Raw genomic sequence first — 24432 nt, forward strand, 5'->3', positions numbered from 1 at the left:
CACAATAAATATGAATAAAGTGAAAGATGTAATGGTAAGTAAAGCCAATGAAATGAAACACAGATTGAAAATAAATGGTAAAAGTACACTGAAGTGACAAAAGTCATTGGACTGCAATGTGAACATATACAGGTGGTGGTGGTATCACATACACATTGTATAAGAGGGCAGTGCTTTGGCAGGGTTGTAATTTGTACTCAGGTGATCCACATGAAAATATGGCTGCACAACCAGACTTAACAGACTTTGAATGCAGAATGGCAGTTGGAGCTAGATGCTTGGGACATTCCATTTTGGAAATCATTATGGACTTAAATATTCTGAGATCTACAGTGTCAAGAGTGTGTTGTGAATACAAAATTTCAGGCAGTATCTCCCACCACAGACAAAACAGAGGTCAACAGCCTTTACGTAAGAACTTAGAGCAGAGGCATTTGTGTAGAGTTGTCAGTGTTAACAGATACACAACATTGCATGAAATGATCACAGCAATCAATGTAGGACATATAACGAATGTAGCCATTAGGACAGTATGGCAAAATGTGTCTTTAGTGAGCTATGGCAGCCCGTGGTCTGGTTAAATGAGTCATGATTCCAGCTGGTAAGAGCTGATAGTAGGGTTTGAGTGTGACACAGACCCCACGAAGCCATGGACAAAGTTGTAAGCACGGCACTAGGGGAGCTGGTGGTGGTCCCATAATGACATGGGTTGTGTTTACATAGAAAGAGCTGGATCTTCTGGTCCAAAACAACTGATCATTAACTGGAAATGGTTATGTTCGGCTACTGGGAGACCATCTATGCCCATTCATGGACTTCATGTTCCCAAACAATGATGGAATTTTCATGGATGACAATGCCCCATGTCAACAGGCCATAATTGTTCATGATTAGTTTGAAGAACATTCTAGACAATTCAAATGAATGATTTGGCCACCCAGATCATCCAACAGATATCCCATCAATCACTTTTGGAACATAATCGAGAGGTCAGTTCGTGCACAAAATCATGCACAGACAACACTTTCACTAACATACACACAGTCTTAATTAATTAATTTATTTATTCATTGTCACCTTCTGTTGCTAGACAGGCCCATACCTCTAAACTGTTTCTATTCATTTTTTCCCATGTGGATATTCTGAAGATGCCTCAAAAAGGCAATACGTGTAAGTAAAGCTTCTGTTGTCGTTTGCAATCTGTTTCTCTTAGTGACAGTATATCACTAATGTTGCTGTACCACAAACAGGGATTGGGAGGATTTATAGATGGCATGTGTAGTCACAACCTTGTTTAACTAACAGGAGTCTCACAGATATGTTGAAAAACTTGAACTGACAGATGGTGACCATAGATGCCAATTATCCCACAAAAGCTAACATACTAGGTTCCAAGAACCAGTATTAAGTTTTCCCATATGGACTGTGAAAATAAGATAAGACTATCTGCAGTGTCGACAGACGTCCAGTAGAATTCCAATTACCCTAACTCCACCTATCTCAACCACCAATTATCCGGGTCACTTTGAGTAAAAAGAAATTTGCACTTTATTATTAAAACTGTTGGTTCTGTTTGATAGTAATTACAGTACACTGTACATAATATATTTTTGTCGCTCTAAAATCAATCTGCAGCTAATGTATTAAAAGACAATATATTCCAGTTAATAATTAATGCAGTATGCACATTGTTGTGTATGTGGTGCCAGTCATTCTGTGCGGCCTACACCAGTCTGTGTCATGACCGTAGTACACTGATTTTGTGCACTATACATTCTGTCTTTTTTTATTTGTTGGTGTGTTTTAATTTAGTGTGCAGCGTATGTCTTCTAGAAGAAAACGCATAGCCGTATCATTGTCAGGCAAAAAGAAGTCCTTGAACAATTAGACGCAGTTAGCTGGGCTGTATAGCATGGAAACAGCAACGATTTCAGACATAAAAAAAGTCCTCTACTTTAAACACTGTGTCCACTCTTGGGGTTAAAGATGGCAGTTTGTCTAGAAAAACGATGAAAACAGCAGAAAACAAAGAGCTTGAAGAGGTATTAAAGTGATTTTTGCAGCAGTGAGAATTGGGAAACCCTGTTTCAGCGTCAGCTGTCTGCAGAAAAGCAAAGCTTTTAGCTGAGCAATGATGCTATAGAATTTCAAGGCAAGGCATGGTACTCATGAGTTCGATTTAAGTGGTGAAGAACTATCAGCAGACCCAAAAGCAGCAGAAAACTTTACTGAACAATTCAAAAGTGAAGCAGAATCATATAACCTGCATTTTTCTACAACACAGACGAGACACTCCTTATCTGAATGGCTTTGCCTGAAACAACTTTACCTTGTAAAAGGAACACAAGCACTCCTTGCCATAAATTTGGTAAAGATTGTGCTGCCACGCTGAACTGTACTAATTCTACAGGCAACCACAAAATATCCCTTCTGTTGATAGGAAAATAAAAAAAATCCTGGCTTCCAAAAATGTTAAAAAAATTCCCATCTTTTACACGAATCAACCACAGGCCTGGATGACTGGTATTTTGTTTCATGAATGGTAAGATTCAATTTTCATGCCAGAAGCAAAATAATACCAAAAACCATAGGAAAATAAGGGTTGAAAGTGATGTTAACTCTGCACAAAGCACCCACCCCCTAATAGAAAGCCTTCTTGGTAGAGAAGCTGGATTGTTCCTAAACACTCTTCTGCCACCAAATGTAATGAGTTTGCTATAGCTAATGGACCAAGCAGTTATCAAAACTATGTAGCATTATGGAAGACAAGTGTTAAGGAAGCTTTTGACAGAAGATGGAAATGAAGAAGCCATTGTGGCTCATCACCAAAAACTGAATTTAAAAGAGTGCTCTAACATGATGCATGATGGCAAAAACATGAAATATGGTGAAGATAACACATTAAAAAGAGCTTGGAATAAATTGAAACATGTTTCAACCAACTGAAAGGCATTTCAACCAGAGATGAGGTACAGAAAAAGACAAAATGAAGAAGCATGAAAAATAAGAGGAAGAAAGAGAAGCAGTAGAGGAAAAAACATCACTGGAGGACACACAAAGGGTCCTTTCGGAAGTTCCTGGATGTTCCAATTGTACTGCAGAAGGTACAGGTGAGCGGCTTACCTGTGATTCTTCAGACCCGGGATTCCAAATTCTCAGTGACTATGAAATCATTCTAAGTGTAAGAGAAAAAACTGATGGCCAGGAGGATGACAATGTCGCTGAACCAGGTGACGGACTGCCAGCTGGTGAGGTGTTTTGAGTTTCTCGTCAGGGGTGGAGCAGCAGCTCGAGTATGACCGTATGCAGCTCCTCAGCATCGAGCAGATGCGAGACTCAGCTGCACAAAAAGAACTGTGGATGGAGAAACAACTGACTCCGATCAATAGGTTCAAGAAATGATTTTGTATTGTACAAAATCTAAAAAACATTCTTTTGTAGTCATTAAATTGATATTACGGTAGTATGTATACACAAATGTATTTTCTTGTAAGGAAATGACATGGTTTCATCATTTATTCAATTATCTGAGTATTTGATTATGTGGATGGGATCTGGCCCCAAGTCATCCAGATAATTGGAGTGCTACTGTATTTAAGAAATCATTCTTCTTGCACTACACACACAACTGGAACTTGAAGAAACTCTAATATATAGTATCATACCAAATACCACCTGTCACGTACTTCACTGGTTTGCAGAGCATGTACACAGACAAAAAAAGCTATGCACCCACAACGGGAGGGGGGAGGGGGGGGGGGGGGTGGCAGAAACGAAAACGAGACTTCACGGGTCAAGTTGATGTCTGGTGTGTGATCACAAAATTGAGTCAAATTTACAGATACCTTAACAGAATGAGGCCCACATATCAATATGATGTTACACCCTCTCTGCCCAGGATGAACACACTGTTTCTGTTCAGAAGGGTGTCACATGGCCACTGTATCCTCTCCTGAGGCAAGCTGGACCACAGCCGTAGGCAGAGCTTGGGTAGTACACATTTCTGTCACCTGAAATGTGAAGCGCAACTCATTGCCACTTCAGTGCCACCTGTGTTGTCGACCTGGCTTGTTCTGTTCTTACATGAACAATGTGCAGCTTTGAAATTTTGTTTTCTACTCAGTAAAAATGCTGCTGAAACTGTTTTAGTGTTGAAAACAGGTTTTCTCGATTTAAAAGTGGCGACATGTCGATTAATGACAAACCTCATTCCAGATGTCCATCGACTGCCCAAATTGATGAAAATATTGAAAAAGTTCGAGAGCTTATGCTCACAGACCATTCACATACAACTGCACAAATGTCAGAGATCAGTGGGTTATTTGTGAGCTCAGTTCAGCAAATTTTAATGGAAGATTTGGGAATGAAAAGGGTTGCTGCCAAGTTTGTTCCTCGGCCTCTGACTGACAATCAAAAGGAACATCGAGTTGGAACATGTCATCCTTTGAAACAACAGCCTGAAACTGATCCAGATTTTCGGTCAAAGAATCATTACTGGTGACGAGTCAGAGTGCTATAGTTATGACACAGAAAAAAAAAGCAACAGTCGAACCAATGGAAGATGTCATCATCACTCGGTCCAAAAAATGTCGTCAAGTCAAATTAAATATTGCAACAATGCTGATTTGCTTTTTTGATGCCAAGGGCATGGTTCATTCAGAGTTTGTTCCCCCAGGTCAGACCACCAGTCACCTTTTATTTCAAAGTTTTAAGAAGATTGCACAACAGTGTTTGTCAAAAAAGACCAGATTTGTGATAGATGGGAGAATGGTTCTTCCATCACGACAACGCACCTGCACACACAGCCATCTCTGATAGACAGTTTTTGGCTAAAAATGGCACGGTTGCTCTGTGCCACGCACCTTACTCGCCTGGCGTGTGACTTTTTCTTATTTCCACACATGAAAAGGAACATGAAAGGAGACTGATTTGACAACACTGACGAAGTCAAGAAAAAAACTAGGAGCTGTAGGCCAGTTGTAAAGATGACTACAAAAAATGTCTCAAACATTGGAAGTACAGATGGGAAAAGTATATTTGTCATAATGGAGAGTATTTTGAAGGGTTAAGGTTATGTTATAAACAATCTGAAAATATATAGCTTTAAGAAATTAATTTTGTGTGTGTGTCTATTGAGGACTGATCTTGGGATCTTACTGGCCATGGGTGTATCTCCACATCAAGCAAACACTTCACAGGCACGTGTCATCCGCAGATAACATTGACCTGTCGAAAAATACCAACACAGTACTGTCGTATGAGAGTTAATACTTGAGAATCCAGTATGTGCTGTGAAAGCTCCCTCAATCGCAACGTCACGACCTGAAGTCATATCTGATGGCTCCCCACCCCACACCATGACACACCTCTCTCTGGGATTCCTTGCCAGGTCACTGCTATACTCACTGGTGCTGGCAATCTGGGTAGTGTAGAACTGCACTTCATCAATGAATGCATTGCAATGCCATTTGTCAGCAGTCCATGCCTCCCTGTCACAGCACAGTTCCAAATGCAGCCATCTGTGTTGTGGCCTTAACAGCAGCCTACGTATGGGACAGTAATTCTCTAGTTCGGCTGCTGCTATATTTCAATTCTTTTATCTTGGCGGCTCGCGCATGCCCGCCCAGACGCGGGTGATTGCTGCGTTGCCAGTTGCATACGACGCACGCGCCAATAGAAGCAGCGTCATAGTATAGCATAGTTCGCAAGCTTACGTTTAGGGGCAAGCGCGCAGTTCATGAAGTAAAGCCACCACGGCCGCATTAACCCTTTCGCTGCTACCAAGACGTGCTCCCGCCCTGTGCGCGATTTTGTCACTGCACTGCTCGCCTGTGCAGACACATGGTGTTCCCACTACTTTGACACGCTTATCATTCGATTTCACAAAAACTATTTGGCCCAAAAATTTGATTTTTATACGTCTTCTTGACTGATACCTTCCCCCCATAAATGACTTAATTTTGTTTCGATGTTCAACGCAATTATTATGCAGCATTAAATATAGTAAACCACTGCACGAAATTTTGAAGAGTTTGCAGAGGTTAAAGTCCATAGAGTATACTTTCCGTATGGTCGATTTTAGTTGCCACAATGTTGAGAATGAAATGTGGACAAGATACCTAAATTTCATATAAAATTTACTGTATAACAATATCTCATTTAAGTACCACATAGGTGTCGTAGGTAATATTGAGAAATATTCCGTCTTTCGCGACTGTAACAAAAGTTTTATTTACACTGAGCACGTTTGGCTTTATTTTAAAGCACTTCAATCAATCAAAAGGAAGTAGACAAAATACATTAAACAAAACTGTGGACTTATAAAAACATTAGGACTTGAATATACCATCTATCAGTGAAGTGCTCTGAGCTATGTCAAATATATTTTTTGTGTGTGGCACACACAAACATCATTTATTTGCTAAAACACTGATCAGCCAACACAAACGTTGAATATTGTGTTACCACACCACAAAACTACGAAAGGTGACTTGGCAATGGAGGAGACAAAATACTGTCCACTGAAGATGCTTCAAAAGAGAAAAATGCGTCTGGTCTAAATAAGTACCATTGGTAAAACTGCGACTGTGGAAGGAATTTCAAAGCTTGTGAAGAGATACGATAAGTGCCGCAATCGCTATGGAGACTATGTAGAAAAATAGTGCAAAGATGTAGTTGTAAGATGTATATATTAAAATATTTTTATTTAATTTGGTGTATTTTTTTAAATCAACCGGAGGTTACTTTCTGAACGGCCCTCGTATGTACTATCTCCACATTGACTCTTGCTCATTAACTTCAGGAAGCAAGTTATCACATGACATGATCCAAAAGTAACAAATAAAAAATGAATTTCCTAAGTAAATTTGCACTGAAATGCCAAAAAAGCTACATCCACCAAGCAAGTTATGTAATACTATATTTGTACCTCTAGTAATCATTTTACTGTTCATTCTTGGCACAATTTGCTATAAAACTGTTCGTGCACCTCGGGTAGGTATTCCTCATACTCCTGCAGTTTATTTTCTTCTCCAAAGACAATCCTTTTGCACCAGTAGCCTCAATGAATGTGACTGTTTTGAAATCTTCACTTCACCATCTTTTTTCCAACATTCTTATCATTAAAAAAAATAAAAATATGGCATTTCAGTCTTTGATCACTATTTTTTATTTTCAATGACTGGTTTCAGGCTAGCTGCCCATCTTCAGATCACATATTGCAGTTACAGATTAACTTGTCAGTACAGAACTATCGGTTCACTGTCATGACACCCCCCGGCTCCCTACCTCAAATTGTTCAGTGAAGCCTGTCCTGTTACATTTTTGCACACTGTCATGACAATGAACCGATAGTACTGTACTGACAAGTTACTCTGTAACTGCAATATACACTGCTGGCCACCGTAAATGCAACACCAAGAAATACAAGAGGTAGCACAACAAAATTTATTTTGTAGATAACATGTTGACCAAGTATCAAATGATTATGTTTACAGACGTCTGTGACATGTGGTTCCTGCCAGAATCAGTAGCCAGAGTAGCCGCCATTGTTGGAGATCACCGCTGCCACACGTCTCGGCATTGAGTCAAAGAGATGTTGGATGTGTTCCTGGGGTACAGCAGCCCAAGCAGCTTCCACACATTGCCAAAGATCATCTGGTGTGGCAGCTGGGGATGTAATCTGGGTCACTCGTTGAGCAACCATGGACCACATGTTTTCTATCGGCGAAAGATCCGGAGAGCGAGCCGGCTAGGGAAGCACTTCAATCTGGTTATTGACGAAGAACCTTTGGACAATGCGTGCCACATGTGGTCGCGCATTATCCTGTTGAAATATGGCTGTGGCCGAGCCCTGAAGGTAAGGAAGGACAACTGGCTCCAGCACCTCGGATATGCAGCGCCGGCTATTTAAAGTACCGGCAATGCGTACTAGAGGCGTGCGAGAGTAATATCCAATACCGCCCCATACCATAATACCCGGTGCAAGACCAGTGTGGCGGTGCATAATGCAGCTGTCCAGCATCCTCTCTCTCCACGGTGTCTCCACACTCGAATCCGACCATCGTGGTGCTGCAGACAGAAGCGTGCCTCGTGAGTAAAGACAACGTCATTCCATTCTGCCGTCCACATCCGTCTGTCATCACACCATTGGCGACAGAGACGTCTGTGGTTCTGCGTCAATGGTAGATGAAGCAATGGACGTCTTGCAGACAGACCACTCTGCTGTAAACGGCGTCGAATGGTACGCGCAGACACTGGATGATGCGTTACAGAGGCAATGTGCTGTGCTATGGTTCGGGATGTCACTGAGCGATCCTTCACTGCCATGCGCACAATTTGCCTCTCAGCACGTGCAGTGGTGCACCGAGGTGAATGCGATCGACCACGTCGGTCCATCGTACCCTCCTGCATCCAACGGTCACAGATCCGCATTACAGTTGTTTGGTTTCGTCCAACACAACTAGCGATTTCTCTGTATGATAATCCACAATCTCGGTAAGCCACTATCCTTCCTCTGTCGAACTCGGATACTTGATCAAACGATGTTCGCTGTTGTCTACGAGGCATAACTGATCGTCCTGTGAAACAACCACAAGGTAAACACACGTGCCGAACGTACAGTCGTCGAAATCGCCAAGCCTTAAATGGCGCTATGAGGTGGCGCCACAGGCGCACATGATGTGCACTGAAATTCTAATCAGTTGCATATCTCGTCGTTGCAAACCCATGGTGTAAATTTCACTTGATTCGGATGCTTCCTTCAGGGTGTTGCATTTATGGTGGCCAGCAGTGTATGATCTGAAGATGGGCAGCTAGCCTGAAACCAGTCACTGAAAATAAAAAATAGCGATCAAAGACTGAAATGCCATATTTTTATTTAAAGAACAATCACAGAAATCCCATTAAGACAATCATGTCTAGTTTTGATAAGAGTTTATTATTTTCCATCCTTCTATTATTACAGCCACTCCTCCTCCTCCTCCTCCTTCTTCTCCTGACCCAGGTGTGGTGATTTTAATCCATGAGGCAGTACTTATACTACCCATAGTTAAGTTAATGACCTATCAGGTGCTTTCTGAAAGTCAATAAAATAACTGCCTTTCATCTGAACAACTTTAAATGGTTGCTTATTGTGGGTTGTTGCTAAGATGTTCATTACAACATGAGAAACAAAATGCTTCTTCACCTTTGCTCTTTTATTCAATAAATGGAACATCACAGTCACAAGCTAAAAAGCTGAGGCCAGAAACAATTGCGTTCTATTGACGCACAGGTACCACCACCAATGAAGACATGCCACAGACAGGCTACAAAGTGGTAGGACCACGTTGGAGAGTATAATCCTGATGTCCAGTATAGACAACTGATCTAACACAATCTGCATTTGCCCATTTAGCATGAACAAGTCATAGGCTTACTTCTCATGCCATCTTCTGGCTTTTGTAGAACATACAGCAGCCATCATTAGAGGTAGCCCTTTTAGTATGTAAAAGCCCTGTTCACATACCACCTACTAAAATAGAAAAAAAAAAAAAATTATACAAAACTGGCACTTAGCCCCTTTAGAATGATAACCCTTCGATTACGCTGATTGCTCTGAATACCGGCAGACAGGAAAGATGAAGGTAATGTCATACCACTGCATTTGAGTCAGCACACAGGATCTGGAAATGAAGTCATTCTGCAATTGTGTCCATATTATTTTGTCCAGCTCCTGTTACCATTAAGGGAGGTTTAATGTCTTTGGCCCGAAAAAAGCATGTTCTTTGAGAATTTTTTTCTCACGGTGTATTATAGATATCAATGTCAAATTTGGTCAAAATGTTTACTGATATTTTCTCTACAAATTGGAATTTTTTTGACCGGAAATGTTGAAGAGCATAGGTGGAAGTGCCGTCGGAATGAAACAAAATTTTGATGTAGACCTCCATGCGCAGTATGTCACACGTCAGCTGGCTCGTCTGAAATCAAAATTGAGTTGACTTTAGCGAATTATATAAGAATCTTTAGGAGTTTTACCTCGCTTAAGTTATTTGGACCATAGGAAACAAAATGGTGGCCATTTGAAGAAAACTAGGGTCTTCTTCATTGATTTTTTGACTTTGTCAGCCTAGACACTTTAGTTAGCTTCGTCAGAAACAAAGAATCATGCCAATCAGTTCAGTAGATTTGAAGTTACCACACCGCGCATAAAAAAAATGTCATTTTGAGAAAAATGGATTTGAAGTTTTGACTACATTTAAATGCAATATTATGCAACGTACATTCAATCTGCTATTCTAGGTCCATCAACTAGTCCTTCCTCTTCCTCATAGAGCACATTCTGGGCCATCCTGTGCTGCTCCAGAGCCGCTCGTATGGCCGGTGACAAGCAGTTTTCGGCCGCTTTAATCTGGTGGTTGTCCAAATGCTCAGCAAACTGCGTCGAATAGAGTCCCAGGGTGACGTCCAATGTTGTCATGGTCTTCAGAATTGCTGAATACCCTTCACTGAACCTGCTCACTGCCAGGAAAGTCGCAATCTCCACAGTCTTCTCACCAGAAGGCAAATGCTTGGGGGCTAACTTCCAAACACACGCGTTCAAAATTTCATTTGAATTTTGTGTGTTTCCTCCCAAGTACCGGTACTATTACTCATCCCCAAAAGAAAAAAACTGGTGTGTGGAAAAGGCCGATTTCAGGCAGGTGCATTTTTTTGTTCAACCGCAAATAACAAACATTTCCGTTCCGTATTCAGAAAAACCATTTCAGGGGTGGATTCTAAATACTTTTATCGGTCCAAAAAGGTAATTTTTAAAAAATCGATTGTTTGAACCAAAAGATAGTAAACCTCCCCTTAAGATGACACTTAAAAACCTGAAGTACCTACAATTAACTCTCTACAGCTACACATCTGAATGTGCATACCTGGTAGAGTGTCGAGCACGAACCGTACGCACTCCACAAAAGTGCTAACAAAGCGCTGTGCGTGAGCCCCGTCTGCCACTATCCACGGCAGCAGCACAGAGCGGTCGTCGGCCAGCTGCTGGATCCAAGCGGCGGCCGGCTCTCGCAGGTTGCGCGTCCAGTAAGGGGCGAGCCACGGCGAGAACATCTCACTCAGGGCCGGCCACAGGTGGCGCTCGCACACTGTTACAGGAGGAAACTAGTATACACTGACTCTTGCATATGAAATGAAGAACTACTCAGTCCAAATTTTACTAGTATTTTTATCAACAAAGTTTGGTGGGATTCAAAGTACAATATACTGGGTGGTCAGAATCAGTCTGAAAACTTGGAAGGGAGTTGCAGTGTAGGTTGTGCTAACGAGGAAAGTACTTGGGCTCGAACAAACAGATCTGTATGAACGTTTGGTTACAGGACCATTTTGTACCTCTGAATGTGCTGGTGGGTGTCGTTTTTCTGCAAAACTCTGCAGTCATGCTCTAGATATCGCTGTAGATGTAATTGTAGACGCCATATGCAATGCAGCAATCTTAACTATAAATGTAAATGCGGAATGCCAATAAAATGCTCCGAGGAATACGAATGACTGTAAAACACACAGTGAAGAAATGCAAGCTGATCGCATGGTGTACTTGCACCATTCTATAATATGTGTTGAACACCATGTCAATGACACTTTTGAAGTTGTTCGCTGGTTTACCAATATCGTAGCCTGCGTTCTGCCACGCATAACGAAGCATTGGTCTGTATACTCCCACAGATAACTGGTTGTAAATGACAGAATGCATATTCATGATAAAGAATCTGTCGTGCGATTTCGGCTGCTTATTACTGGAACGTAGTTTAATGAAGTCTGTTATTCTCTTGGCATATATTTTATATTGCCTGAAGAAATACACATCCAGAGGTTGTGCATATTTTGTAGTTTTAGGCGGAATGATTTTTAAATCTACATGTTTTCCGCCAGATGCTTCCAGTAGTACTCATTCATCCTTATGTCCAGACCAGGAGTCACAAAGTACTAATGACTTTCTCGACAAATGTGGATTCAAAACTGACAGAAAAATCGTCTTCAGATGTTGGTTTGTCATCTTCCCACTCACACTTGCATCGATGACGACATTTGGAGGGCACCGTGTTTCTATTTCCCTTGACACGCGGGGTCCAAACTTTCCACTGGATTCTTGGAAGCGAATATAGAGTTTGTCTGCCAATCGTCCGTCCGTCGATATAGCAACACCGATTGTGTAAATATGTTTTGCACAGTTAACTGATTGCAACATCGCGACAGTGTTTCTCTCCCCTTTCATGGATAGTGTTCGGCCACAAGAAAGTTCAACTATGAACTGATTCTGATCACAGTTCCATACAGAAATAATATCGATGTTTTCTCTCATGATATGCTCATTGACGTCAGCAACAAACGTTTGAGCTCTTTCAATCAGCTCTTCTTCTTCTTCATCCTTATCTTTTCGTGCTTGGAGCATAGTGATACGGCGTGATGTTATCCTAAACTCCTTTTTCAAATTAGTAATAAATCCTAGTGAAGCGGTAAAGTTTGTACACCCGAGATTTCTGGCTACGTCCAATGCCCAATGTTGTAAATGCCAATAACGAACGGCGGAACCGCATTCTCACGCTTCACCGAATTTCGCCATTACACGCTCCTTGATGGTCTTGAACAGCAGTGTACGATTTCCTTTGAAAACTGTATTTCCTTCTCTTTTCTTTGCCACGTAATCCAGTATGTTTTTAATATTGCTTTTAGACTTCAGTTTAGGGTATCTTTTCAGAAGCTTGTCGTACGTGTCGAAACCTCTTACGTAATAATCATCGTACATGTTCTCCAGTGTGTTGTCATCAAACACCATGATGATACTTGCAACTTTAACCTTCTTCTTGGGAGAAGGTTGGTATTCACTGTCACTGCTTCCGTTATCTCTTCCTGCCATTGCCGTAGCACTACTGTTTGCAATGAGTTGTTCATCATTATCATCCCTACCATCATCATTATGTGTTAGTGTTACAACAGTATCTGTTTCTAACTTATGCTCATATTTCTGCACTATAATAGATACCAGAAAACATGCGAATGATTCGTCTTCTACACAAATACCATCTTCATGAAGAAGGGTTCTTAGTAACTTAATCTCAACCAATCGCAATACATTAGCAGGATTGATTACCAATCGCCGAGCCATCTGACACTTCAATACACAAATAACGTCACAAAACGCAACTTCAGAGGCACACTGCACTGTCCCTACTGGTCCCAACTGGCATACTGGCAGGTCAGTGTGCAATGCGGCATGGTATACATGGAGGCCTCTAACGGACAACTGCTGAGTTTTGCAGATGTGGGAGTATCACTTGTGCAATAAGAGAGCTTTACATTATTTCTCACACAATTTTGGTGTATTTGTGTTTGTTCGAGCCCAAGTACTTTCCTGGTAAGAAATAACTGTAAAAAAATAAAAATTACAAAAAAGAAATAAACAAACAAAAGAATAAATAAATTTGGTATGTTGCACCATTTCTGAGTTCATAAGCAGTGAAGTTTGTCAGTCTGACCATAGCGAACACAAATTCGAGTGGCCTGCCAGATACGATTAGTGTCAGCTTCTCTCATAGCATAGATGACCGTGCACAAGACCGCTCAGCCTTTGGCTTGGATTCCATCATTACTATTGTCCCGTGTCCAATTTCTGTATCGCACTCTCTTTCAGATTTAGGAAACCAAATGAAGAACACATTTGGCAGAACCATCTCTGGTGAGCCACTTGAACTTGCGTGTGCAATGGCCCATTTGGTTTCAGTGCAAGTTAACTTCGAAATGGCACACCACATCAGTTTCTTTGCTTAACAATAATTTCTCAGAAACACTTGCTCTGCTACACCCTTACAAGCTTTTCAAACTGTTTCTGACCTCCCTGTATGTTGTCAAACAGCTTATATGCTTTTAGAAAAACACATGGTATGTTGGTTTACAGGTCAGCTGCCATGAAATGACCACTTGGAACATTTGTTTTTACCAGTGAATGACATTTACACAGTCCTTGATGTCTTCAGATTCACTCACAGTGGTTGTCATTTGAAATACATAGTGTACCATGATAATTTGTGCTGCTGCTGCTCTAGCTACGTGAATAATAATGAAAACCACTGTCAGTGAATGTGATGGTTGGTTGGTTGGTTGATTTGGAGGAGGGGACCAAACTGCAAGGTCATTGGTTCTGTCACATTAGGAAAGGATGAGGAAGGAAGTCAGCCCTGCCCTTTCAAAGCAACCATCCTGACATTTGCCTAAAGTGATTTACAAAACTCACGAGAAACCTAAATCAGGGTAGCCGGATGTGGGTTTGAACCGTTGTCCTCCCAAATGCGAGTGCAATGTGCTAACCACTGCGCTATCTCGCTCGGTGAGCAAATATGGAAACATCAAGAACATCAGTGTTATTTATCGGTGCAAGATGTTAAAAACAAAGTTCCACGTGATAATTTTATACTCACCCATAAAACAATATACTGTGTGTCTCTATATAAGCAGGCAAGCCATCTGACAAATAATGTGTGAATTCAACTCTAGTAACAGCGCTAGGGCTAATAGAAATCCTTGGGTAACAGAAGAAATATTGAATTTAATTGATGAAAGGAGAAAATATAAAAATGCAGTAAATGAAGCAGGCAAAAAGGAATACAAACGTCTCAAAAATGAGATCGACAAGAAGTGCCAAATGGCTAAGCAGGGATGGCTAGAGGACAAATGTAAGGATGTAGAGGCTTGTCTCACTAGGGGTAAGATAGATACTGCCTACATGAAAATTAAAGAGACCTTTGGAGAGAAGAGAACCACTTGTATGAATATCAAGAGCTCAGAAGGCAACCCAGTTCTAAGCAAAGAAGGGAAGGCAGAAAGGTGGAAGGAGTATATAGAAGGTTTATACAAGAGCGATGTACTTGAGGACAAAATTATGGAAATGGAAGAGGATGTAGACGAAGATGAAATGGGAGATAAGATACTGCGTGAAGAGTTTGACAGAGCACTGAAAGACCTGAGTCGAAACAAGGCCCCGGGAGTAGACAACATTCCATTAGAACTACTGATGGCCTTGGGAGAGCCAGTCATGACAAAACTCTACCATCTGGTGAGCAAGATGTATGAGACAGGCGAAATACCCACAGACTTCAAGAAGAATATAATAATTCCAATCCCAAAGAAAGCAGGTGTTGACAGATGTGAAAATTACCGAACTATCAGTTTAATAAGTCACAGCTGCAAAATACTAACGCGAATTCTTTACAGACGAATGGAAAAACTGGTAGAAGCCAACCTCGGGGAAGATCAGTTTGGATTCCGTAGAAATGTTGGAACACGTGCGGCAATACTAACCTTACGACTTATCTTAGAAGAAAGATTAAGGAAAGGCAAACCTACGTTTCTAGCATTTGTAGACTTAGAGAAAGCTTTTGACAATGTTAACTGGAATACTCTCTTTCAAATTCTGAAGGTGGCAGGGGTAAAATACAGGGAGCGAAAGGCTATTTACAATTTGTACAGAAACCAGATGGCAATTATAAGAGTCGAGGGGCATGAAAGGGAAGCAGTGGTTGGGAAAGGAGTGAGACAGGGTTGTAGCCTCTCCCCGATGTTATTCAATCTGTATATTGAGCAAGCAGTAAAGGAAACAAAAGAAAAATTCGGAGTAGGTATTAAAATTCATGGAGAAGAAACAAAAACTTTGAGGTTCGCCGATGACATTGTAATTCTGTCAGAGACAGCAAAGGACTTGGAAGAGCAGTTGAATGGAATGGACAGTGTCTTGAAAGGAGGAAATAAGATGAACATCAACAAAAGCAAAACGAGGATAATGGAATGTAGTCAAATTAAATCGGGTGATGCTGAGGGGATTAGATTAGGAAATGAAACGCTTAAAGTAGTAAAGGTGTTTTGCTATTTGGGGCGTAAAATAACTGATGATGGTGGAAGTAGAGAGGATATAAAATGTAGACTGGCAATGGCAAGGAAATCGTTTCTGAAGAAGAGAAATTTGTTAACATCAAGTATAGATTTAAGTGTCAGGAAGTCGTTTCTGAAAGTATTTGTATGGAGTGTAGCCATGTATGGAAGTGAAACATGGACGATAACCAGTTTGGACAAGAAGAGAATAGAAGCTTTCGAAATGTGGTGCTACAGAAGAATGCTGAAGATAAGGTGGGTAGATCACGTAACTAATGAGGAGGTATTGAATAGGATTGGGGAGAAGAGAAGTTTGTGGCACAGCTTGACTAGAAGAAGGGATCGGTTGGTAGGACATGTTTTGAGGCATCAAGGGATCACAAATTTAGCATTGGAGGGCAGCGTGGAGGGTAAAAATCGTAGAGGGAGACCAGGAGATGAATACACTAAGCAGATTCAGAAGGATGTAGGTTGCAGTAGGTACTGGGAGATGAAGAAGCTTGCACAGGATAGAGTAGCATGGAGAGCTGCATCAAACCAGTCTCAGGACTGAAGACCACAACAACAACAGCGCTCTGAATAAAATAAACTGAAACCAAATTGCAGCTGGTTGCTCTTGAACATTATGCACATACAATCATCAATTTTTGTGTTTTAATCACTAGAATTCCTAGAGAGCAGAGGTTATGATTTAGTAACTCTTGAAAAGCTACAACTGAGAGAAAATTTGGAATACATTTCACATAAATTTTCTCAGCATGTTATAGTCTTAGGTGGAGATTTCAATTTACCAGATATAGACTGGGACACTCAGATATTTAGGACGGGTGGTAGGGACAGAGCATCGAGTGACATTATACTGAGTGCACTATCCGAAAATTACCTCGAGCAATTAAACAGAGAACTGACTCGTGGAGATAACATCTTGGACCTACTGATAACAAACAGACCCGAACTTTTCGACTCTGTATGTACAGAACAGGGAATCAGTGATCATAAGGCCATTGCAGCATCCCTGAATATGGAAGTTAGTAGGAATATAAAAAAGGGAGGAAGGTTTATCTGTTTAGCAAGAGTAATAGAAGGCAGATTTCAGACTACCTAACAGATCAAAACAAAAATTTCTGTTCAGACACAGACAATGTTGAGTGTTTGTGGAAAAAGTTCAAGGCAATCGTAAAATGCGTTTTAGACAGGTACGTGCCGAGTAAAACTGTGAGGGACGGGAAAAACCCACCGTGGTACAACAGCAAAGTTAGGAAACTACTGCGAAAGCAAAGAGAGCTTCACTCTAAGTTTAAACGCAGCCAAAACCTCTCAGACAAACAGAAGCTAAACGATGTCAAAGTTAGCTTAAGGAGGGCTATGCGTGAAGCGTTCATTGAATTCGAAAGTAAAATTCTATGTACCGACTTGACAGAAAATCCTAGGAAGTTCTGGTCTTACGTTAAATCAGTACGTGGCTCGAAACAGCATATCCAGACACTACGGGATGATGATGGCATTGAAACAGAGGATGACACGCGTAAAGCTGAAATACTAAACACCTTTTTCCAAAGCTGTTTCACAGAGGAAGACCGCACTGCAGTTCCTTCTCTAAATCCTCGCACAAACGAAAAAATGGCTGACATCGAAATAAGTGTCCAAGAAATAGAAAAGCAGCTGGAATCACTCAATAGAGGAAAGTCCACTGGACCTGACGGGATACCAATTCGATTCTACACAGAGTACGCGAAAGAACTTGCCCCCCTTCTAACAGCCGTGTACCGCAAGTCTCTAGAGGAACGGAGGGTTCCAAATGATTGGAAAAGAGCACAGATAGTCCCAGTCTTCAAGAAGGGTCGTCGAGCAGATGCACAAAACTATAGACCTATATCTCTGACGTCGATCTCTTGTAGAATTTTAGAACATGTTTTTTGCTCGCGTATCATGTTATTTCTGGAAACCCAGAATCTACTATGTAGGAATCAACATGGATTCTGGAAACAGCGATCGTGTGAGACCCAACTCGCTTTATTTGTTCATGAGACCCAGAAAATATTAGATACAGGCTCCCAGGTAGATGCTATTTTTCTTGACTTCCGGAAGGCGTTCGATACAGTTCCGCACTGTCGCCTGATAAACAAAGTAAGAGCCTACGGAATATCAGACCAGCTGTGTGGCTGCATTGAAGAGATTTTAGCAAACAGAACACAGCATGTTGTTATCAATGGAGAGACGTCTACAGACGTTAAAGTAACCTCTGGCGTGCCACAGGGGAGTGTTATGGGACCATTGCTTTTCACAATATATATAAATGACCTAGTAGATAGTGTCGGAAGTTCCATGCGGCTTTTTGCGGATGATGCTGTAGTATACAGAGAAGTTGCAGCATTAGAAAATTGTAGCGAAATGCAGGAAGATCTGCAGCGGATAGGCACTTGGTGCAGGGAGTGGCAACTGACCCTTAACATAGACAAATGTAATGTATTGCGAATACATAGAAAGAAGGATCCTTTATTGTATAAAATGGTTCAAATGGCTCTGAGCACTATGGGACTTAACTTCTAAGGTCATCAGTCCCCTAGAACTTAGAACTACTTAAACCTAACTAACCTAAGAACACATCCATGCCCAAGGCAGGATTCGAACCTGCGACCGTAGCGGCCGCGCGGCTCCAGACTGTAGCGCCTTTAACCGCTTGGCCACCACGGCCGGCTTTTATTGTATATATGATAGCGGAACATACACTGGTAGCAGTTACTTGTGTAACTTGTGGAACTATTTGAAGTGGAATGATCATCTAAAATTAATTGTTGGTAAGGCGGGTGCCAGGTTGAGATTCATTGGGAGAGACCTTTGAAAATGTAGTCCATCAACAAAGGAGGTGGCTTACAAAACACTCGTTCGGCCTATATTTGAGTATTGCTCATCAGTGCGGGATCCGTACCAGATCGGGTTGACGGAGGAGATAGAGAAGATCCAAAGAAGAGCGGCGCGTTTCGTCACAGGGTTATTTGGTAACCGTGATAGCGTTACGGAGATGTTTAATAAACTCAAGTGGCAGACTCTGCAAGAGAGGCGCTCTGCATCACGGTGTAGCTTGCTCGCCAGGTTTCGAGAGGGTGCGTTTCTGGATGAGGTATCGAATATATTGCTTCCCCCTACTTATACCTCCCGAGGAGATCACGAATGTAAAATTAGAGAGATTAGAGCGCGCACGGAGGCTTTCAGACAGTCGTTCTTCCCGCGAACCATACGCGACTGGAACAGGAAAGGGAGGTAATGGCAGTGGCACGTAAAGTGCCCTCCGCCACACACCGTTTGGTGGCTTGCGGAGTATCAATGTAGATGTAGATGTAGAAAATAACTGACACTGTAGCAGCTGCCATGTATATTGTCAAATACGAGACATGTCTGGAAAGCAAGTACCACTTCAGTCTACCACTGCGGCAGTAGTGTCACAGTTCCACACATTCGCACTCATCTCTCAGGTTCATTATCACAACATCAGAGTTGGACTGTGTTGGGTTTATATTTGCTAGTCATCATTCAAAATATTTAAGACAATCTCTGAGCCTGCAGACTGTGGTGTAGTGTGTACTGTAATATGTTTTTTCAGCACAAAGAATGCTAAGTGAGCTGAAATTCATTGTCAGCTTGTAGAGATTTAAGCTGAAAATGTAATGACTGATGGGATGCTGAGAAAGTGGGTGAGATAAATCAATGATGGATGAACCCGTATTCACGATAAAGCACAGAGTGGGCAGTCTTCTTTTATCAGTGATGGTTTGGTTGAGAAATTAGATGAGAAAATCCATGAAAACAGACAGTTCACAATGAGAATGCTTTGTGATAATTTTTTCACAGATTTCAAGAAATGTTTTGCAAGAGACTGTCACAAATCACTTAGATTTTCACAAATGTGTTCCTCTTGAGTTCCAAAAATGCTTACGGATGTCCACAAAATGAAGCAACTTGGCAATACTTTGACATTTATTACCCATTACAGTGATGAGGGGGATGAATTCTTAAACAGAATTATGACCAATCATGAAACATGGGTTTGTCATGTCACTCGAGAATCAAAAGAACGGTCAACGGAGTGGAGGAACTCACAATCCCCCAGAATACAAAAATTCAAAACAACATTGTCAGCACAAAAAGTCATGTGCATTGTGTTCTGGGACAGCTAGGGCATTCTGCTTGTTGAGCATATCTACAAACAGGTGACGATGATGCTCAGAGTACATAAAGACCTCATAACCAACCAAATACCAATAGCCAGACAAGTTTGTCAGGGAGTAGAATATCTCCAATGTTGTTTACTCTAGCCATGGTTGATTTCTTCGAAGGGTTAGAATGAGGAAGCAGGGTGATCAAAGTCAATGGCATGTCGCTGAACTGCCTCTGATTTGCTGACACCTGTGTGCTCATAAGTGAAGACCTGACAGAACCAACAATTGTGATTCAAGAATTCAAAGTTAACTCTGCACCAGTTGGTTTTGAGACGAATATGGGAAAAACTTAAGTTCTGAATCCAAATATACAACTATTGAAGCCACCTCAGGAAATGTCTATCTCACCTGTCAAATTCAGATAGGGAAAGCCTGCCAAAAGGCGCAGTTTCCACGAAGAATATGGTTGAGCTAAGAGACATTTAGGGGTCTTCAGCTCATCCCAACCAACTAGGATGAAACAATTAACACAAAGAAGACGTGCATTATACTTGTGTCCTGTGTGTGGCAATGAGGTCTAGAATGACTGGACATACGAAAGGCAAGTGCCCATACATAATGGCATGAACAAATAGAGGGGAGGATGCCGGGCATCAGCTTTGAGGACAAGATCTGGAATTAGGTCATTACAAGAAGGAGAAGGAAATGGGTAAAACAGAAAATCGCAAGAGTTACCAGGCTGAGTGGGAATGTGCCGACCACATAGTAAGGAAAGACACTAAAAGATGAACCAATAAGATGGTTTATTAGATATCTTGGGAACAAAAAAAAGGGGTGGTGGAGGAAATGGACATCTTCAGCTAATATGCCAGAATGCTAACTAGGATTGGGGAAATTATACACATTAGAAATGTGTGCTTTCTCTTTACTTTCTTTGTCATTTAACAATACTGAGCAGCAGCCTGTAATGATATAATTTTATAATGGTTAGTTGGTATTGTTGGACCTGGTACTCTAGTGGTAAGGCACTTGCCTGGATATTGATAGGCTGCAAGTTAAAATCCTGGCCAGACCATGGAAATTTTCAGTCTGCCTTTACTCTAATCTTCACTCCTTAGAGGAGTCGCCAGGGATGAAACACACGTTCCACATTAACCTGTATGCAGTGGAACTTCGATTTTACTTTTTTCACGATTCTACACCATAAATTCATAGCCCCTGTAAAATACCCCATAATATCAATGCTAAAAATTCCCTGATTCTGCGTTTCTTTCAAGTTAGGTTCACCTCGACTCGTAACTTCTTACTCTACATCTCACTTGATTTCGTCCTGTTTTCTTCCTATTGACATCTGACGTAACTGAATGAGTTATAAGCAAAGAACATGCTTGGTCATAATCAAGAAAACATCACCCATTCCTGGCTTGTGAAGTCTTATTGGCTGGCAGCTTGTTAAGTCACTCAAAAGCCAGCGCAGCCACCACACCACACTAACACACTTAAAATGAGCTCACCTACTGGATGTGTGGAGAGGGGGAGTGGGCCTTCAACAATGGGAGTGTAGATAGTGGCAAAAGCATTTTGTGAAGTGCTGAAAACACACTTTTCGTGCAGATGATGTGCTGTGACAGAGATGTCACAAGGGAATAGAACAAGGGTTTTGAGACAACACATTTTAGAGACTTTTGTGTTGAAATCTGACACGATACAGTTGCCACAACTACATACACTAGTCAGGCATATACACTTCACACTAAACACACTGTAGATTGTAAAGACTGACAGCAGTGACAGAGGGCATGAAGCAAGACCACAGCACCTGAGCTTTCTTTCAAATTTACATTTTACATAGTGTACAAAAATTCATTGGGCCAACTTCTAATAAGCTTGTAACATCAAATGGGGAAGTAAACTAATTTTCTCATGTCTCTGTTTCTCTCATCAAGCTGTATAAGACTTTAACAGTGGAGAGGGTATGAAGTGTGGTTAGTAAGAAAGGCATTAAACAGTAACAGCAATGGTGACAAAGTCTGTTACTAAGCAGATGTCTGCTTTTATACTTATGGTTTAATCACTTAGCTGTGTGATGTTTTTGGTTTAATTCAACATGTTCATCAATTTTTGCTTTTTTCTGGGCGAGCACAAAGGATGATCTCTCAAAAACGTGTGCTTTGAAAGTATAATTTGTGATTGTAGCATGTTGAAAAATAGCTCAATTACCTTGTACCCAGATACCAGTTTCAATTTTCTGATGAGTTTTTACTTGCTGCTAGACATCTGTGATTTTTTAAGAACTGATGAAACTCACTACCACAAATTATAGTATAAACAGTGTATTGTACATTTAATTTCTTTAACATAGATTCTATATGAAGTACTGGACAGAATTGCGATATTTAATCTATATGCCAAGTACACAGGTTTTTGCTTGTATTTTGGGAGGTTTACAGATTTTTCTCGATTCGGTATTTTCCTCATTTTTGCATTTTTAAAGTCTGGACCACACAAAAATGTAAAACAGGAGTTTCACTGAATTCTCTTTCCTCAGTTCTACATGGTAAAAGAATGATCAATATACAGGGGTACAACAGGAACCAACATTTGAAGCAAAAACTCTAGTAAAATTGGGCTCTAAAATGCTTATCTTTAAAGCTCTGAGCACTTCTTCATCTTTGATAATGTGAAATGAATCACTTCTCCTGCAGTCCCTTTGCTTTTCATATTTTGGGAGGAGATAGTATGAACCAAAACACATTTATCTAGTAAATGTGGGCTCTAAAAAGCCTACTTTAAGAACTATGAGGACTTGTTCAGTAGAAAAAAAATTTTTGTTTCAAGTAATTGTTTCTGTTGTATCCTTGAATACTGACCATTTTTGCTGGGACACCCCAAAGAACTGGGGTAGGTTAGGGGCACGCAGCTTACCAAAATGGTGACCAATTGAAAAACTTGCTCCTGGCCACTGAGTCACACTAAACTATTATTATTATTATTATTATTATTATTATTATTATTGTAGATATTCTGGTGGACAGAACGTGGTGTATGATGACAAGAGACTCACATTGGTCGGAGAGCGCCCCCCTCTCCAGTTGCACAGAGCTGACGACAATGGCATGCCCCAGCATGGCGAGGAACGCTGTCAGTGGTTCCACGTAGGCCCGGTACTTAGGGTACAGCCCATACAGGCCATACTGCAGACGCTCTTTGGTGAAGTGCGAACCCAGCAGTGTCGCTGTCTCCCGTAGCTGCAATGAGTTAGCTGTATAGCTTGAAGCATTTACAAGAAAATTACTAAAAAGTTCACAGTGTGGTTACAGTAACAGACAGAAAATGACTGATGGCACTTGGCCCAATTAACATAGAGAGAAACTACTTCCAATGTAGTGGATTTGTAGTGTCATGATAAACCAGTTGTAGCCTTTATTTTTTGTATTTATTTACCTTTTGAAAATAAAGAGTTGTTAAGAACACTTTCAATACGGCAGATTTAGGCAGATGTGCGGGGGAGTGGGCCGGGTTCAACGTTTCACTGCAGCAGCCATGGGCACTGAGGCTGCCACCTCCACAACTTATGGAATATAACAGAACATTGCGGAGTAACACTTGCAGCTTCCCAAATGCATAGATAATATGATTAAGTATATATGTGTAGTATAAAAGTGCTCTATGGTCACTTTTTAGTTGCATTTTGTTTAAAGAAAAAATGCTGGCATGGCAGCAACTACTACTTTCTTTCTTCTGCTGGTGATCTTCCTGATAGCACATTAGGCAGAAGGTGGTCACATTTTTATTGCATATCTTATGATATTTAAACAATGTAAAATCCAGGATGTAATAATGACAATATTATGAAAAGGATAGATTGCTACTCACCAAATATTGCCATTCTAGGTCACGGACAGGCACAACAAAAAACAAGCAAGCTCATGCCCAAAAGGCCTTCTTCTGGATTAGACCACATGTATGCACACATTCATGCAAATGCAACTCACACCCACAAGACCACTGTCTCCGGCTGCCGAGGCCAGCCAGCCACAGCCGTTATGTGTGTGCGAGTTGCACTTGCGTGAATGTGTGCATGTATGTTATGTAATTCAGAAAGGCCTTTTGACCAACAGCTTATTTGGTTAGGAGTCTTTTTGTTGCACCTGTCTGTGACTCAACCTGTTTTATAAATGATTTTTCAGCAATTTGTCAGAGAGTTTGAATCAAGCCCGTTGTCTTAAAATGGTGATGCCACTGATCAGCTTCTGTTATTGCAGCCTTAAATGTATATCGCACAATCAATGCAAGCACCTGCCTTCACTTTAAATTTATGTTACAAAGTCGATATCATTTCTGAAGTATCCTATTGTTACAAAGCCAAGAA

At 41.1% G+C, this 24432-nt stretch overlaps 1 protein-coding gene across 1 annotated transcript in view; it reads right to left on the minus strand.

Annotated features, from left to right (window-relative positions):
- LOC124718724 (ectopic P granules protein 5 homolog) overlaps positions 1-24432 on the minus strand; it is a 367184-nt gene that overhangs the window by 104066 nt on the left and 238686 nt on the right. The window contains exons 31-32 of the mRNA XM_047244342.1: positions 23125-23308; positions 10908-11129 (exon numbers count right to left, since the gene is read on the minus strand). Of these exons, the coding sequence (XP_047100298.1) occupies positions 10908-11129; positions 23125-23308 (406 nt within the window). The remainder of the gene's footprint in view (positions 1-10907; positions 11130-23124; positions 23309-24432) is intronic.

The sequence above is a fragment of the Schistocerca piceifrons genome, chromosome 10 (assembly GCF_021461385.2).
Source record: "Schistocerca piceifrons isolate TAMUIC-IGC-003096 chromosome 10, iqSchPice1.1, whole genome shotgun sequence".
NCBI lineage: Eukaryota > Metazoa > Arthropoda > Insecta > Orthoptera > Acrididae > Schistocerca > Schistocerca piceifrons.